Consider the following 16,472-nt stretch of genomic DNA (forward strand, 5'->3'; position numbering starts at 1 on the left):
GGGGTTTGCAACCAGCCTGTCAGCAGCGAGGAATGCCCGTTTCACAACACGTTCAATGTTTCTCTGCTCTGGAGGCAGCTTTATGAGCTGTTGTTGAACACAGGATCCTGYTGCCATGTGGTTTCTATTATAAAGCAAACTTAATAACCTAAATATTTCCGTTTATTGGGGTGGAACATGACATGTGCTGGTAATAAAAGTGTGAGGTGATTATCTTTGTGTCAGTTGAAAAGAAGCAATTAAATAAAATTTTCAGGGAACATATGAAAATTCCTCTTTTTCAGCCTTTAAATGCAATTAATTGTTGACTTTGAGCCTCAAGGAGGCAGGAAAATTTTATTTATTCTCTCCTGGTGCTGCGTAGATATCTTTATATTCTGTTTGGGTCATATTTTTTAATCCACTCAGTTTTCTCTATTCCCTATTATGCATTTTTAACAATAACGTCACAGTATTTGCTGCTGAACTGCACAAGGTTGAACACTTCTGCTGAACCACTTTCTTGAATCTGCAGTTATGCAGCTTTGTCGTCTTCATTCTCTGGTACTGGATCAGACTCTAGTTCTGGGTCAGACTCTGGTTCTGAATCAGACTCTGGCGCCAACATGTAAGGCTGGATGGACAAGTCTTCTCTTAATCAGGGTGGTAGTTCCACTAATTCGCTAATAGCGAAACCAGCTTCTTATTTTGTGGATTTGCTTTTTTTGTTAACTTTGGAAACCAATAGCTTCCACTAAATTAGGTTTTATTAATTTCAAGTCCACAAAAAATGTAAAACTTATATTTTTATGCTATTTATCTCAAATAAATACTATCCCATTTTACAAGCATCTTTATCAGCTAAATTTCAAACTATTAATGTTAAAAAGACATTTAACAATATTTAAATTATGAATACAAAAAATTTTGATTGGCTGATTTGCCGCTGATGATCCCGCCCACCTTCAGCTTAAACCAATAGAAAACTAACAAGTTTAAGTCAGTCCCACTAAGCATCTTAGCGGTTAGCATTAGTCGAACTTAGTTTCTTGTTTGGCTGCTTAGTGGTTAATGCTGTGTCCACTGCTGCTGCTAGCAAACTACCAAAACGGCAGAACAAGGTGGAGTGGAACACTCTGCGACCTGGTAGAGGGCAGGGTCTGAAGTGCCTAATTTGCATTCAAAGAGACAGCAACAAAACGAGTTGCTCTCAGACACACCTTAGAACGGGGTGAAAGAGGGGATTGTGGAGCTACAATACCCAGGAATTCAGACCAAAGCATTGCAGTTCCAGTTTATATAGACCCAAACTGAAGGATTGAAATGTGAAGAAGGATTTAAAAGCATTTGGTCCAGGTCGTGTCACAATCATAATTTAATCAGACCTGTGTGTTTGTCTTTCATCCCCAGGTCCAAATGGATGTGTTCTGCAGTGATCTGAGCCTCAGAGGTGCCCCCGTCAACCTCCCTCATGGAGTCCAAACGCTGGATCTTTCTCGAAACCAGGTTCAGAACCTGACAAAGGAAACTTTGGGGTTCCACACCGGCTTCCACCAGCTGAACCTCCATTCGAACAGGATTCACTTCRTCCAACCGGGACTTTTCCGGGACATGAAGGATCTGAGGGTGCTGGACCTCTCCAAGAACCACTTAAGTGTTTTCGCCCGCTCCAAAATAAACGTRGGACCTCTCACAGCCGTGGAGTCTTTAGACCTGTCAAATAACGGGTTGTAYACGGGTATGTCGGACTACTTCCTGTCCGAGTCTCCGTTGCTGGCGAACCTTTCYCTGAACAGCAACAGCATCACAGAAATAACTCGAAATACCTTCGACGGAGCGTCGTCCCTGAGGAAAATCAACCTCCACAACAACGTCATCCTGGAGATTGAAGATGGGGCGTTTGATTCCTTGGAGAATCTGACTGAGCTCGATTTGTCCAAGAACTCCATCACATGCATCCTAGACTTCAACCTTTACAACCTGGCATWTCTGAATCTCAGCAAGAACAGCATCGAGTTTTTCCAAAGCGCGGAGTCCAACAGTTCRTTTAAACTTCGCTCTCTCGACCTGAGCGAAAACAAGCTGCTGTATTTCCCCTTTCTCCCGGTTAAGAACGTTCTGGAGTTTCTCGATGTTTCACGAAACCATCTTCAGACGGTCAACAACACGGGAAGCTCGGAAAACCAGACAAACTTGATTTTTAATCACCTGAGATACATGGACTTGAGTTACAACAAACTTAAAAGCATCCCAGAGAGTTTTTTCAACAATGTGAAATCCCTGGAGGTCTTGAACGTGAGTAATAACTGCATCGGGTCGTTTTCTGTCTCTTCCAAAGACCTCTTACATAAAGCAAGGATAATCGATCTCAGCCATAATTCAATACAAAGTCTGACTTTTGGGGAGAACACTCTGACGTCGCTGAGGAGGCTCTTCTTACAAGGAAATGACCTCACAGTTCTAGACCACCAAATATTTCAAAGACTGCCGAGCATCAAATACCTGCAGCTCCAGCAGAACAATCTGAAGATCTGTGACTCTGAGAACAACCGGCTGGAACCAAGGCTGAAGAACGAAGACGTGAGTTCGGCTGGTTGCGTATCCCTCTCGTCTGTTCGGAGTTTGCACTTCTTGTACTTCTCTGAAAACAACCTGAGAACCCTCCCTGCCAATGCTTTTGCAAACACCCCCCTGAAGTTCCTAGACTTGTCGCTAAATCCAGGCTTGGACCTCCACAAAGACTCACTCTCTGGTCTGGAACACTCTCTGGTCCACCTCCTCCTGAGGGAAAACAACATGTCGAGTCTAAACCCGGACCTGTCCTCGCTAAAGAGTCTCAGAAACGTTGACCTTTCCACCAACCAGCTGAACACCCTGCCAATGTGGAAGGGAGAGTCCACCATCGAGTCCCTCAACCTGCAGAACAACAACTTAGTAACCCTGGACCAGTCTACCGTCCTGGCCCTGGAGCGCTCCTTGAAGACCCTCTACATGGGATTCAACCCTCTGAGCTGCTGCGACAACCTCGGCTTCCTCCACATGATGCAGCACTCCTCTGTCATCGTTCCCGACATCGAGATCGTGACCTGCGTCCACCAGGACTATCCAGAGCCGGTCAACATCGAAAGGGTGACCAAGGACATGTGCCGCCAACCGGAGGTCCAGAACGACGTGGTGGTTGTCGCGGTGGTGACTTCAGCTCTGGTTATTTTTGTGGGACTTTTTCTATGTTGCTGTTTGAGGAAAAAGAAGCGCAACAGAGGATTTCATGCATAGAAGAATCACGACTCAAGGACAAACRTCTGTATATTGAAGGATTTAAATGTGAATGTGGTCCCAATCARAACCTTCTATATGGACAATTTGAAGCACTGGTTTTGGATCACTGACTAACAGAGACACTCGTCAGTAGAGTCATATTATCTAAGCTGCAAAGTAAACAAGCTATTGAAAGCAGCAGTTTAAGTAAGACCCACAGAGGATTGGACTTTTTACTGGACTTTTATATCAGTTTCATGCAACACCTGAAAGTCTATTTTAAGGAAATGCAACTTTCAAGCCTTACGGCACGCTCCGACAGAATGAAAGTTTGACTTCTTTTGTTACGTTTTTCCCAAGCACACGTGACTTTAGGAAGGACAGAACAAACAAAACATCACCCAACTGTCACCACCTGGTGTGTAGCTCTGCAGGCGACACCTTGGATGTTCAAAGCACCAGAACGCACCGGACGTGTGGGCAGCTTGAATCGGATCTTTTTWAAGGTTTCTGTCTTTTCTGTGCTTTAAACAGCAGTGTTAAATATACCTGAAACCACTTTAATGAATGTAGAATTAAACGAAGAACCAACACTAAAACACTTTGAGCAAACGGTAGCATCAAGCCAAATAGACTGAGGAATTTATACCTTAAATATAAATTGACACCAGTCTCTTATCTGTATGGTAACTAAATCCACATGRTTTAAAACAGAAAACAACAAATAAAACCCATGACATGTTAAGTAGTAACATTCAGTCATGAGTACCCCAAGTTGGGTACTTTCCTGCACTGATCAGTAAACATACCCCTTATAACGTTTTACAGTATCCACAGAGTTCCCAAAATTCAATGTTACATGGTTTCTATGGTTCCAAACCCTGGGTCCTCTTTTCAATGGGTCTCAAGTAACGGTTTCAGGTTCAAGGGTTTTAGGGTACCAAAGAGTGGCACTGGTTCTGTTTTACCAGGGTTGTTAGATTTTCAGGTCCAAACCTTAAGTACAAGTTCCCCGAATACATTTTCCCTTTAGATCTGAACTTTCAATGATTTTAGGGGGAAAGGGATTTTGGATTGCTCTGTTCCAGTGGATACACTTTAGGATCTTGCAATATTTTTGCATGTTTTTTATTGTCCCTTTTTATATATGGTTTTCATAAAGGTTTTTATTACATTAAGTCTCCAAGCAGTGATAAAACAGAGCTGTGGTTGTAATTTTGTTTTATTGTTAAACAAAGATGTGGAAATCTGGAAATAGCAAGCACAAATATCCAAATGCCCCCCTTCTAAGGCCTCTGTTTTCAGTTTTTATGCCAAATTAGGTGAACCCCATGCCTTATTCAGAGATAAAATACAGATAAAAGAGTGATGTCAGTTTTTTCTGTTTGGGTGCTTCAAGGACTAAATGTTTTAGTAAGAAGGTTGTTTTTAGAGACTGATTTGCCTTTTTAAGCTGAAAATGAAGAAAACACTACTAAAGTTTGTGAAGGAAAATGCTCTATTTATAAAATACTAACAGATGAAGGTGTTTGTCCAAGATGGCAGTTTACTCTTTTATAGTTTGCACTTTAAACTCTAATGTTTGTGTGATTTTATTTTTATTTTACTGTATATCTTTAGCAACTGTTGACACTAAAAGATGAACATTGTTGGTATGTTACATTAAAATATGTAAATGTAATTTATTTTGTTAGCTTTAAAGCAAAGCTGGACATTTAAATTGATCCATGGTGCTCGCTCTCTTCATCTGGCATGAAAATGTATAAAAGTGCCATTTTTAATTTGATTTTCTGGGTGAAGCTCTGAACATAAATAACTGTGATGTTCTTATGTTTGAATAAACACACAAACTGAATACATTTATTTTAATAAAAACACCCATAAACTATACGGCTGAATTTATTATGTGCAGGTGGAACTTGTTGATGAAGGATGTCCAGATGTTTTATTACGTAAAACAAATGAAGAAAACTGTTGCTTTGTAGAACATACCTCAAAAATAAACTGTTTTAATCTTTAGATGTTGTCCATTTTCTGTTTCCAAAAATTTAGCTTGAAGTTTTTCCAAAAAATTGTGTTTTCTGCTTGAATTATTTCCAGTTTGCATGCTAACACGGCTTAGCACGAGCTTGATGTTTTACTTAACTTAGAATGTGTAGGTGGTTAAAGTGATTAAACCTAATTGAACAGGAAGTTAAAATTTATTTAAAATTAAGAATAAAATGTGACTTAAGAATTGTTACATGATTTCTTGCTACAAACCCATCCTAAGTGAACCTTTGTTGTCTTCACATTGTAGAGATKCTATATTTTCATGTACATATATAAATAGTCATATTAGTAAAGAAAAAGGTCCCAAGGTAAGATATATCAACAAGCTGAATAAATAGGTGCCTGTACAGCCTTATTTATAATTAGTGCTAAGCTAGCTAACTRTCCAGTGGTTTTAGCTAAAAGTATATTTACATTTTTGCGTCTTGATCTGAATATGACAAACACAAAGAGTGGTACTTTCTTTCAGTTGTGGACTTTTTACTTTACAGTGGTGCATTTGGGTTTCCTAGGTCTTGTGGGAAATTTATAAACTTACCATCTCAAATTTCTTTGAGTGATTTTAAAACTGATGAATGAGGAACATAGTTAATGATAAATATATTAATATAACTTCCCCCCACAGCTGTAAATTTTAAAAACTGTTTTGTTTTCACTTTAAATAAATAACTAGACATTTTCAACCCTTAGTGTTTATATAGTGGGTAAGCAAAGTAATACTGGCAAATTTAAGAGCTTTTAATTTAAATTTTATCTTCTTTTTAAACTAAATAAAGTGGTACAGAAAATCAGTTGTTTTATAAGCTCTGTGTCAACACATAATCCTAAAATATTAATCAAAATCTCTCAACCAACTGTCCCTGTGTTGATCTGACTCCAGCCTGAAAGACACAACTTAAATCCACACATTCACAGGTGTAGCTCGTTAAGACAATCAGCATCATTAGTGTTAGTGTTGGACAGTGAAATCCACTTTGAGCCACTGTTAGCTCCTCAACCAGAATTAAAATTTCTCAAACAGTTCAAACCTTCTACAGAGTTATCCACAACAGGTAAGATATTTATTGTTTTTAACGTTTCCGAGGAGAGATTAGAAAAATGTGTTGAGATGTAAAATGTGAGCTCAATAAGACTGTTTTTGGGACAAAAAAGAAACAACTAAATGAAAATCATAAATATTTAAAATGTAATGCCTCTGAGCACAATTCAGTGTATTTTATTGCCAGATTTGAGTCCCACAGATAGTGGAGGCAGGTGGAAACAGCTGAACTTATTCTGTTTTAAAACTAAGACATGTTTGTCCTGCTGGGATGTTTTTCGTTACCGTTATATTCAGAATGATGTCAAGAGAAAAAAAGTCTTCCCCCTCCCCTTGCAAATGATCACAGTTTTGCTCATTTTAACTGGTATTACTGATTTTTAGATYTAACATTTATTTTGCTGTTTTTAGCAACAAATATTGCTAATATTGGCAAACATTTTGTCAAACTTAGCTCAGCTAATTTTATCTTGTACATTTTATGCTTGTTAGATGCCATCCTTTTATTGCTCTGTTCCTTTGTACAGTTTTGCTAATTTTAGAAACTGTTTTGCTGATTTAAGGTTTAGAAGTTATTTTGCTACTTTTACAAAAAAAAAATTGCTAATATTGGCAACATTTTAATAATTTTAGCAACTGTTTTGCTGATTTTACCATTTCTTTTGCAACTTTTGTTTGGCTAATTGAGGATTTAGCCCATGTTTTGCTGATTTCAGTTGCTGTTATTCTAATGAGATTTAGCATCTTTTTGTTATTTTCAGTTCCTGTTCTGTTGCTGTTACCTCATGTGTGGCTAGTTTTCAGCTTGTCTTTGCACACCATAGCTCATGTCTCGAGTTAACATTATTTCGGCTACATTTCCTGACCCGAAGCGTTTAAACGAACATTTCTGCTCTTTTACCTCCCTGACTAAACCTCTCTTCATGGGTCGGAGCTAAACTTCAGCTTTATCTGACCTGTCAAATAAAAAGCTTTTAACAGCGGTGACTCAGACCCTCCACCCCTCCCAGGAGAGGCCTACTGRACCTAATTTACTGTCAGGGTGGTACAGGAAGTGGTCCGACGGCCTTCCTGTTTTACGTCAAAGAGGAAAAAGCCTCTTTATCACTGTCGAAGAAGAATGTCGCTCCACAAACTTTCTGTTAGATTTTTAATAACAAAGAATCTCATTACTTTATGTTATATATTTGATCACTGAAAGACAGGCAATGATGTAATCACCTGTGTGTTCATTTGTGTGTCTGTTAGCAAAATATCTCACGTTCCCATGGATTGATTTGAAGAAATAATAAAAAAAAAATCATCCAGTGATCCAGATCTGTTCTGGTTTCTGTTTTAATCAGAGTTCAGGAAATCCCAGCTGTAATCTGGACCCGTCTAGACGATGTTTACATGAGTTTAAATGACGTCTTTGATCTGCTTTAATTAACAAGTCCAGCGTTTTTTAGCTTCTTCAGAACAGCTGCAGCTAAAATGCATGCTGCCTGTTTTGTTCAGCTGTTTGTTGCTTTTTCAGACATTTATCAGCATCACAGGATAAGTTCAGAGTGAAACCGGGTCAGAACTGAGACACATTCCACAGCAATCTGTGTTTTASATGATCTGGGTACAAAGATAACATTTTGGCCTCATTGTGAATAAAACATGATATTTACCCTTACATGTGCTTTATTATATCTTCTTTCTTAAAGTAATTACTTTTACATACTCTTATATTTTAAACATTTATAATCAAAGATTTATTTCAACTTTGTTATACTTTTTTATTTTATTAAACATAATTGACAAAATAAACTGGCTTTTAGATCTCTGCAGGTCTCTTAAAACAGTGTCACTGCTGCATTTCTGTCCTTTACAACATTTAGCTTTTAGCTACTATTTTAGCTTTTGGCTCCTCTTTTGATGTCTTGTGTTGTGAATCTCCATGTTCTGTTTTCCTAATTTTATTTACTGTTTTGTTTCAGTGTTTACCCGTTGATTTGATATTTTTAGCTTTGATTCTAACAAATCAGTTTCCGTTTGTTCAGCTTCTCGTCGTTCACTGGTTTTTCACTAAAAGTGCACATTTTCTGTTCCTTGTTGGATTATTTGCAAAGTTAGCTTTACTTTTTGTTTTATTTTGAAGTAATTTTCCTTAATATTCAGCTTCCTGTTTTGTTTTTAATCCACACACCTGTCACTTTGTTGATGACTCCACTCTCTACATTGTAAAACATTCCTCTTTTTTTAACCATAAGTTACTCAAACTTTCTTTAAACTTGGGACAAAAATAGAAAACAAATAAAATTTTCAAAAAGCTTATTTTACTAAAAGTTTCACTGTTTTGTTGTTACCTGATSATTAATAGTTTTACACAACAAAGAAGAAGAAGCAGCCTTTTGGATCCAAACTTTAAAAACTTCTGACTGGAACAGAAAGTTCCTCAGTTCCACATCACTGAACTTCAAATGAGGCTCTGTTTATTTTTCCAGCAGGCCTCCAGAGCAAAGTGAAAAAATAGACAATAACGGAAGCTTTTGGTCCTCTGGGAGAACCGGGTCACCGTTGTTCACCTCTGAAAGGGACCCACTCCACAGTGGATCCATCACCAAGGTTCTGCTGGACCAACCCACCGACCGGCATCATTTCCTTTTAAAGACTTTTCCTGTTTTCCATCACCTTTCTTTTTTTATTTCTTGTTTATGAGCTCAGATAGAATCAGAGGAAGCATACGGAAAATATTTGTGGTTCCTAAATTGGAAACAGGCCTCAGTCACTTTTCCTCTCCTGTGTGAGCTGGCAGTGACTCAGAATTAAACCTGGACTCACGGTCCGGTCCAGCTGAGATCAGAAGAACTGGTCTGAACAAAGAGCAGGTAACTTATAGTCACAGATGAAGAAATTAATCCTGAACATCTGCTACAAACAAATAAAAACATCTTTAATCTATTGTTAGTAAAATAATCTAAATATTTATAAAAACTGTACTTAAGTCCTGATAGTGTCTACAAACATGCATTTTATTGTATACATTTTTATATAAACTTGATTACATATACAATTTTGTTTTAGCCAATACAATAACCACCAACACATCCAAATGGCAAAAATGAGGAAGAAAAACATATTTTCAAATATATTTTTGTTCAAAGATCTCTGAAATCAAGTAATTAACAGTTTGTAAATATTTATTTAAAAGTATAGATTAAAAAAGACTAAAAGATATTTGATTGTTTTGTACTTCCAGATCAGAAAAGCGAAGCCAATTTGGACGTTCTTCCTCTTCTCACCAGCAGGGGGCTCCTGTGGTTAGTTTGACGTTTCTCACAGTTGTGTATAGAGATTCGTTTTGTAATTGACTCTAAAGTGAGACGATACAGCAAGAACRTTTTAGGGAGGGGCTTGTGTGATTGACGTGTCGCTACAATGTGGATGCCTAAATGATAACACAAAGGCTAATAAATTAGACAACTGTAAAGACTTAGACAAACCCATCTTGCTATTCTTTACAAAGTTTTGATCAATATAAATTTTAGAAAACAATGTTAACCAACAATAGTGAGCACAGCTAACCAAAAAGTTAGATTTAATAACCACTAAGCCACTAAGCTTTGATAATGCTAAACGTATAGAAAATTTTGATTATGCTCATGCTAACTGCTAAGATGTATAGCAGGACTGACTCAGACCTGTTAGTTTTCTATTTGTTTAATTTAAAGGTGGGTGGGATCATCTGAGGCAAGTTCCCAACCAGATTTATAGGTCTAACTCGTGATACCAGTTTACGCTTTTCAGAATAAAAGCATTTCTACATTAAGTTTGTATTTCTTATATGATTTGAATTCAGTCAAACTACAAATTCTTTTAGTCAGTTTTTGTATTTATCACTGAAAYATTGTCAAATATTATTATTTTGACCATCTTGGTTTGAAGTTTAGCTGCCAAAGTTGCTACAGGCATAAAAACAGAAGTTTAGCACTTTATACTTGTGAAATTTTTAGTGGTCTTAAAATTAGCTAAACCTAATTTAGTGTAAGACCAAAATGTGTCTATTTTTGCTAGAAATAATCAAAAGTTCATCCTCTGGTGTGCATGAATCTGTAAATTATGTCTATAGCTTAAATATGTTTAAAACAGACTCCAGCTTGTATCAAAACACACTTCATATCATTCTGTTGGTAAAACTGAGCTGTTCAGTCAGTGCTGCGTTCATTTCATACCAAATGTATGCTAATGTAAACACAGTGTGTGGTGCGGTCCGGTCCGGTCTGTTTTTTGTTGGGAAATCTTGGGAGGGAAGATGAATGTGAATGCTGCCCTCTCTGTCTCAGTAACTGCGCCTCGCTCTGTGAACTCCACGCTGACAGAAGGGTAAATTGGAAGCAGGCCGCCTCTAATTATTCATCTTTAGCCCCAACAAGGCACTCACCGTCGCGTTTTATCAGCCAGAACCACGCGAAAGGTCAGRGGTCACATTCTTTCCTGCAGCGACGTGAGTTTGATGAACTCTGAGATGTGCTTTATGTTTTGTTTTCAAGCTTTGTGTTGAGACTTGGTGTTGGGCAGCAGACGAAATCCAAACAAGCAGAGCTCTCAGGACAATGATACCATTCGTCTGGAATCTATTCCTGCACMAACATCAATTAAAATAAAGCCCATTTACTAAACTTTACTTTGAACGGMATCCAAGAACGCTTTGTTTGAACTTAAGAGACAGCTGGTTCATCTTTACAGGCACAACGAACAAATGAGTCAAAAGTGCTGAATTTTATTATTTAAACAAAAATTAAAAATAAAAAAAATCTGKTGAGTGTTGTCTCATCGTTAGCAATGAGCAACTGGTTAGCAAGTGAGACTCATTGTTAGTAAAGAGCAAACGGGCATTAAATCAAAAAAACTCAAGCTGAAGGAATGTTACCGTGGGCCCCAGGATGATAAATGACAGACAAGATGGAGGAAACTCCTACATGAATCTCTCCAGAGTTTATCACCACACAAACTTATCTTCTGCTGTTTCACGTATTAAACTTATGTAAATAAATATTAACCTGGACTCAAATTCTACAAAACCACGTGCTACTTTTGTTTAGACATTACGTTGCCAACATAGCATGTGGTTAACATAAACACACTAAGCTAGCAAATTTAGTTAGCATGTTGCTAGCATAGCTGGTAGCTGGTAGCATGATGTCAACTAAGATAAAACAGTTTTTTGGCTGCCGTCACATTATTTTGCCCAACTACCCTGTACCTTTTTAGGTAGTTTTAGTTTTTTTTTCTTCTGCATTTTGTGGCTGCGAAACCCAAAGATTATTTCATACTTTGGTTTGTGGTAAAAAAAAGGGGTTTAAATAAGAATTTCTTTGATTCTTTGTGATGAGTTGACCACTCCACGTGTCTCAGTCAGGTGAGTCAGCAGAACCATTTCCTGTCAGGCACTTTCATCTAATTGCGGGATTCATGAGGTGACACTCCTAAACAAAACCACATCAGGCTGATTTGGACCAATTGGACTCCAGAGGCTGGATCTGAGCCTCGGGGAAGCGGATCTCTTTAAACATGAGAAGCAAAAGCAGCTAAAACGACCCCTGAGGCCTCAGTTTTAAGACTGCGTTCTCCATTTGATTAAATGGCCTTTTCTTTTAGTTCGAAATATACTGTATAAATGCAAAAGAACACACAACAAATGTACAAGTTTTGCGCTTTTTATGAGAAAAGAGAGAATATTTTAAAGCGTTTGTTGTTGAATCCAATAAAAATACATCCTGTGAACTATCCTGTTCCACTCAAGAGTCTGTGCAGATCAAATGTTTTCCATTTTGAAAAAGGTATTGAAGAAACGCTCAGTTTTAACACTTTGTAAAGACAAACTTGCAGCGTTTTTCAGAAAAAGGTGGCAGATATATATTTTTTAAGTTACTCAGGGCGGGTCTCAGAAAAAAAAAAAACAACTCAGTAAATCTGAAGAGAGGCGTTGTCTCCGGACCGATATTAACAGAGTATCTGAAATGTGAAGTGGAACCAAATCCTCCTGTTTCTAAACTCTCTCAAAGTCCTGGGAGTTGGAGGTTTTGTGTTCGGAGAGGCTACCTTCCAGCTGTCTGGGACTAAAACGAATCCTTTCACCTCGCTCACAGGTTTGGCCATTAAAAACCACATGGGCCATTAGTTGTGGGGAGAAAAAAACAGTCATGGAGGGAGAAAAATAAAAACCTCCGGTTGAAAACAAAGAAGTTCAGAGGGAACTACGGGCGCCTGGCGGGGCTGGAGGCGGCGGCCTCGTCGTTGCTGCTGTCCACCTCCTGCTCCATGGGGCTGTCCTCCTCCAGCTGCTGGCTGGTGTAGTTGGTGATCTCCAGGAAGCCGCTGGGCTCCACCACCACGTTGGACTGGCTGGAGTCCGGCAGGATGGAGAACTGAGGGATCACCTGTGAGGAGCAGGTCGTCAGATTACTGCGGACACGGCAAACTAGAGGCCTGTTCTCAATTGTTTTCTGTCACAAATCATTAATTTAAAATTAAAGATACGCGAGGCATCTTTATTAGTAGTAAGTTAAAGCACAGTAAAGTTGCAGTTTTGGTCAAATCTCCAAAAATGAGCGCTCTGTTGTGTGTTTTCAGCTTAGAATCTGTAAAACGGACTGAGTTAGAGCCTTCTTTGTGTTTGCTAAACTCAAATGACTATGGCGGCCATCTTAAAATCCCAAGGTGTACCATGAGATATTTTGCTAACAGGCAGGACTAGCGTTCAGACAGTATGATGGGTATGAGGTGAATGAAAGAGGGGTTGTGCGAAGATCCTTTACAAAAACTGTCCCAGGTTTGAATTTATGCTTTTAATCTGGAAGTATTTAGTATGGAGGTGGAGGGGCGCTGATTTACTGCAGTCAGGACTGAAACTAAATGACTGTTTCAGATTAAGTTTCAGTGAAGACGTCGAGATGCTGACAGCTTCTCTGATTTATGACCTGCAGCGTTTTGTAACGAGAAACTCACCTCGATGACTTCCAGGTCGTCTTTGTTCCTCTGCGCCGCGAGGCCCTGAACGCAGCTGAACTGCTGGGGCTTCAGGCCGGCCCCCGAGCTGCTGATGAACTGGCCCGAGTCCAGCGTCCCCGACACGGCCTGGACCTCCAGGGTTTTCCCCAGAGGGCTGCAGTCGCTGGAGGAGTCCACCACCATGGGCTCGGTGCAGGGGTCGATCTCCGCCTCCATCATGGAGATCTTCAGGATGTCCGACACGCTCGGCTTGTCCCCCGGGGGTCCCGAGCTGGACTCTGGGATCAGCTTGGCGGCCGCCTCCCCGCTGCTGAAGACGGGCGGCGGATGGTGCGAGCTGCCGAAGGTAATCTTTGTGACGGTGGCACTCTGTGTGATGATTGGCTGCTTAGGAGAAACAATAAATAAATCATCAGGTTTCCTGATATTTCTGCAAAAAATGTTCCATTTTGTGCTTCAATCAAAATGTTCGGCTCCATCAGCACTACTTTCCTCTGACCTTTTTAGAGTTTAACTTTTCTACTTTTTAAAATATTTAACTTTTATTCACAAATAGTGAAAAACAAATCTTTTTCCTTTAGCTACAATTTTGTTATAATTTATACTTTCAGTTACCATTTTTTCAAATTTAGCTTTAAGCTACTGTTTTGATACACTGATCTTTTTAGCTAATGTTTTACTACACTAGGCCTTTAGCTACTGTTTTGATACTGATCTTTTTAGCTAATGTTTTACTACACTAGGCCTTTAGCTACTGTTTTGATACACTGATCTTTTTAGCTAATGATTTACTACACTAAGCCTTTTAGCTACTGTTTTGATACTGATCTTTTTAGCTAATTGTTGTGGAATACTTATTTTCTGTATCACCTTGACACTGACCACTTGTTCCTGTTCCYGAAGATATGAACACTTGTTCATATCTTGTGATATCCTTCCGGACGTCAGCATCAAGTTGACCTATTTCCGTGTATCAGGATGGGGCAGGTTATGATTGGTTGTTCATTCTCACACGATGTTAGATGACAGAATGCTGTATATGAGGCCTCTCGAGACACAGTGTGCAAGAGAGTTAGACAGTGAGCAGTGTGGAGAGACTGACAGAGAGGCACAGAGACAGGCCAGGTTCTCTGTGTTTCCTGTTGTTGCAATAAAACTCAGCTGATCATCCCACGGAGTACCTTCATTCTGGACCACGTATTTCTGTCTCTGTTGTTAGATAAATAATTGCCATAACACTAATGTTTTACTATACTAAGCCTTTTAGCTACTGTTTTGATACACTGATCTTTTTAGCTAATGTTTTACTACACTAGGCCTTTAGCTACTGTTTTGATACTGATCTTTTTAGCTAATGTTTTACTACACTAGGCCTTTAGCTACTGTTTTGATACACTGATTTTTTAGCTAATGTTTTACTACACTAAGCCTTTAGCTACTGTTTTGATACACTGATCTTTTTAGCTAATGATTTACTACACTAAGCCTTTTAGCTGTTTTGCTACACTGAACTTTTAGATACAGTTTAGGCACTTTTAGGCACTGTTTTATTATATTTAGCTTTGCGTTTTTAGCTATAGTTTTGCTACTTTTAAGTAATTTTGCTACATGTATTTTTTTTTAGCTGCTGTTCTAAATGTTTTAGCATCTGTTCCACTTGATTTAACTCTCCTTTAGCTGATTTTAGCTGTTTCTTGGCTCTTGGCGTACTAACTAAACCGAGTTTCTCTGGTTCTTAACCTTCTTTTAATAATAGGAGATTTTGAGTTTCTTTGCACTTTCAAAGTGGAAACAGAAACAGCCGAAGGGCAGCCGCAGCAGCTGGAGCCTTTGACAGAATCTGTGTTGTTTGTTCAGTGTAAACATGAAAAGGATTTATTGTGTTTTGAAGGACTGAGGGGATTCCCGTCACGCTGCATCCAGAATTAGATATGAAATAAAATCTGAAGAGACTCATGGCTCTCGGCTGTTTCAGGAGGCGGAGCCAAACTCACCTGGCTGGAGGCTATCTTCTCTGTGCTGACAGGGTGGTGCGCCTGCAGAGGAGGGGGGTGGGACATGGGTGTGTGCAGCGGCCTGTGGAGGGAGGTGGGGGCGTGCTGCAGCTTGGGGAGCTGCGGMGTCACCGAGAGCTTGGCCGTTGCGCCGGGGGGCGTGACCTTCGGCGCGGCCTGAGCCGACACGGTCGGAGGTCGGTCCTTGGGGCTCTGCGTTAAAGTCTGGGGTCTGGGCGGGGTCTGATCTCGTGGTTTCAGGACTTTTTTCGTCAGAGGGGGAGTGGATGAGGAAGGTGAAGGCTGAGGCTTGCTCTGCAGCTGCGGAGGCGTGGGCGGGGCCTGCGGGGTGGAGGCGGAGCTCTGTTCGGCCTCAGATCGGCTCGGTGCAGGCTGCTGAGTCGCTGTGGGTGGAGCTGGTGCCGACTGGTTGGATCTGTAGAACAAACCCGTCTGAGGGTCCAGAGTGTCCCCCTCGAGCTCCGCAGCATCCATCACTGTCTCCGTTTTCCCGTCTGCTGCCTGAAACCAAACAGACAGAGCTTAAACTCAAGAATTAAAGAATCTAATCAATAAAAACATAAAAAAATCTACAAATTTTATCCAGAAACTTTCAAAAGTTTATCCCTCCTGAATCACTTTCACTCAAACCACAGTTTCATCTTTCAACTGAATAAAAAATTCCTGTGAAAGTTGTTGTTTTCAGCGGAGAGCTTTGTGGTTCTGAAAAAATCCAGCTTAAATTCTTTAACTCTATTGTTGTGGCGTTAAAGCAGAAATCCTGAACAGTTCTGAGTGATGTCGTCAGGTAAAGGTGGTCCCGGGTGATATTAAAGATTCAACATGCTTCAGATCTGTTCAGTGGCTCAGGACAGATTTTGCCAACACAGTTACTAATAGGTGCAGAATTAAACTTGGATAATCGAGACGTTTCGCTCTGTTTCTCACCGCGTGAGACGCCGCCGCCACAGAGGGGGCAGCTGAGGCGGAGGGTTTGGTTGCCACTGTAACCTGGCTGCTGCATGGCGTGATGGCGTCATCTTCCGCCGAAGGCTCTGCTGCTCCGCCGCCTTTACCTGGAGGTGGAGTCACAGTCAGGGTTGGTCAGGTGGTGGCATGCATCACAGGAATCACACACACACACACACACACACACACACACACACACACAC

At 39.9% G+C, this 16,472-nt stretch overlaps 2 protein-coding genes across 4 annotated transcripts in view; one reads left to right on the plus strand and one right to left on the minus strand.

Annotated features, from left to right (window-relative positions):
* lrrc32 (leucine rich repeat containing 32) overlaps positions 1-5,256 on the plus strand; it is a 13,054-nt gene extending 7,798 nt beyond the window's left edge. Inside the window, exon 4 of the mRNA XM_014004018.1 lies at positions 1,390-5,256. Coding sequence (XP_013859472.1) covers positions 1,390-3,255 — 1,866 coding nt within the window. The 3' untranslated portion in view covers positions 3,256-5,256. The remainder of the gene's footprint in view (positions 1-1,389) is intronic.
* A 6,740-nt stretch (positions 5,257-11,996) lies between these two features.
* Positions 11,997-16,472, minus strand: part of emsy (EMSY transcriptional repressor, BRCA2 interacting) — an 18,803-nt gene continuing 14,327 nt past the window's right edge. For 2 of the 3 annotated variants that reach the window (XM_014004020.1, XM_014004021.1), the window contains exons 17-20: positions 16,249-16,376; positions 15,301-15,822; positions 13,304-13,693; positions 11,997-12,735 (exon numbers count right to left, since the gene is read on the minus strand). In XM_014004020.1, coding sequence (XP_013859474.1) covers positions 12,553-12,735; positions 13,304-13,693; positions 15,301-15,822; positions 16,249-16,376 — 1,223 coding nt within the window. In that variant the 3' untranslated portion in view covers positions 11,997-12,552. The remainder of the gene's footprint in view (positions 12,736-13,303; positions 13,694-15,300; positions 15,823-16,248; positions 16,377-16,472) is intronic. The other variant, XM_014004022.1, reaches the window with a different exon arrangement.

This window comes from Austrofundulus limnaeus, unplaced genomic scaffold (genome assembly GCF_001266775.1).
Source record: "Austrofundulus limnaeus strain Quisiro unplaced genomic scaffold, Austrofundulus_limnaeus-1.0 Scaffold21, whole genome shotgun sequence".
NCBI lineage: Eukaryota > Metazoa > Chordata > Actinopteri > Cyprinodontiformes > Rivulidae > Austrofundulus > Austrofundulus limnaeus.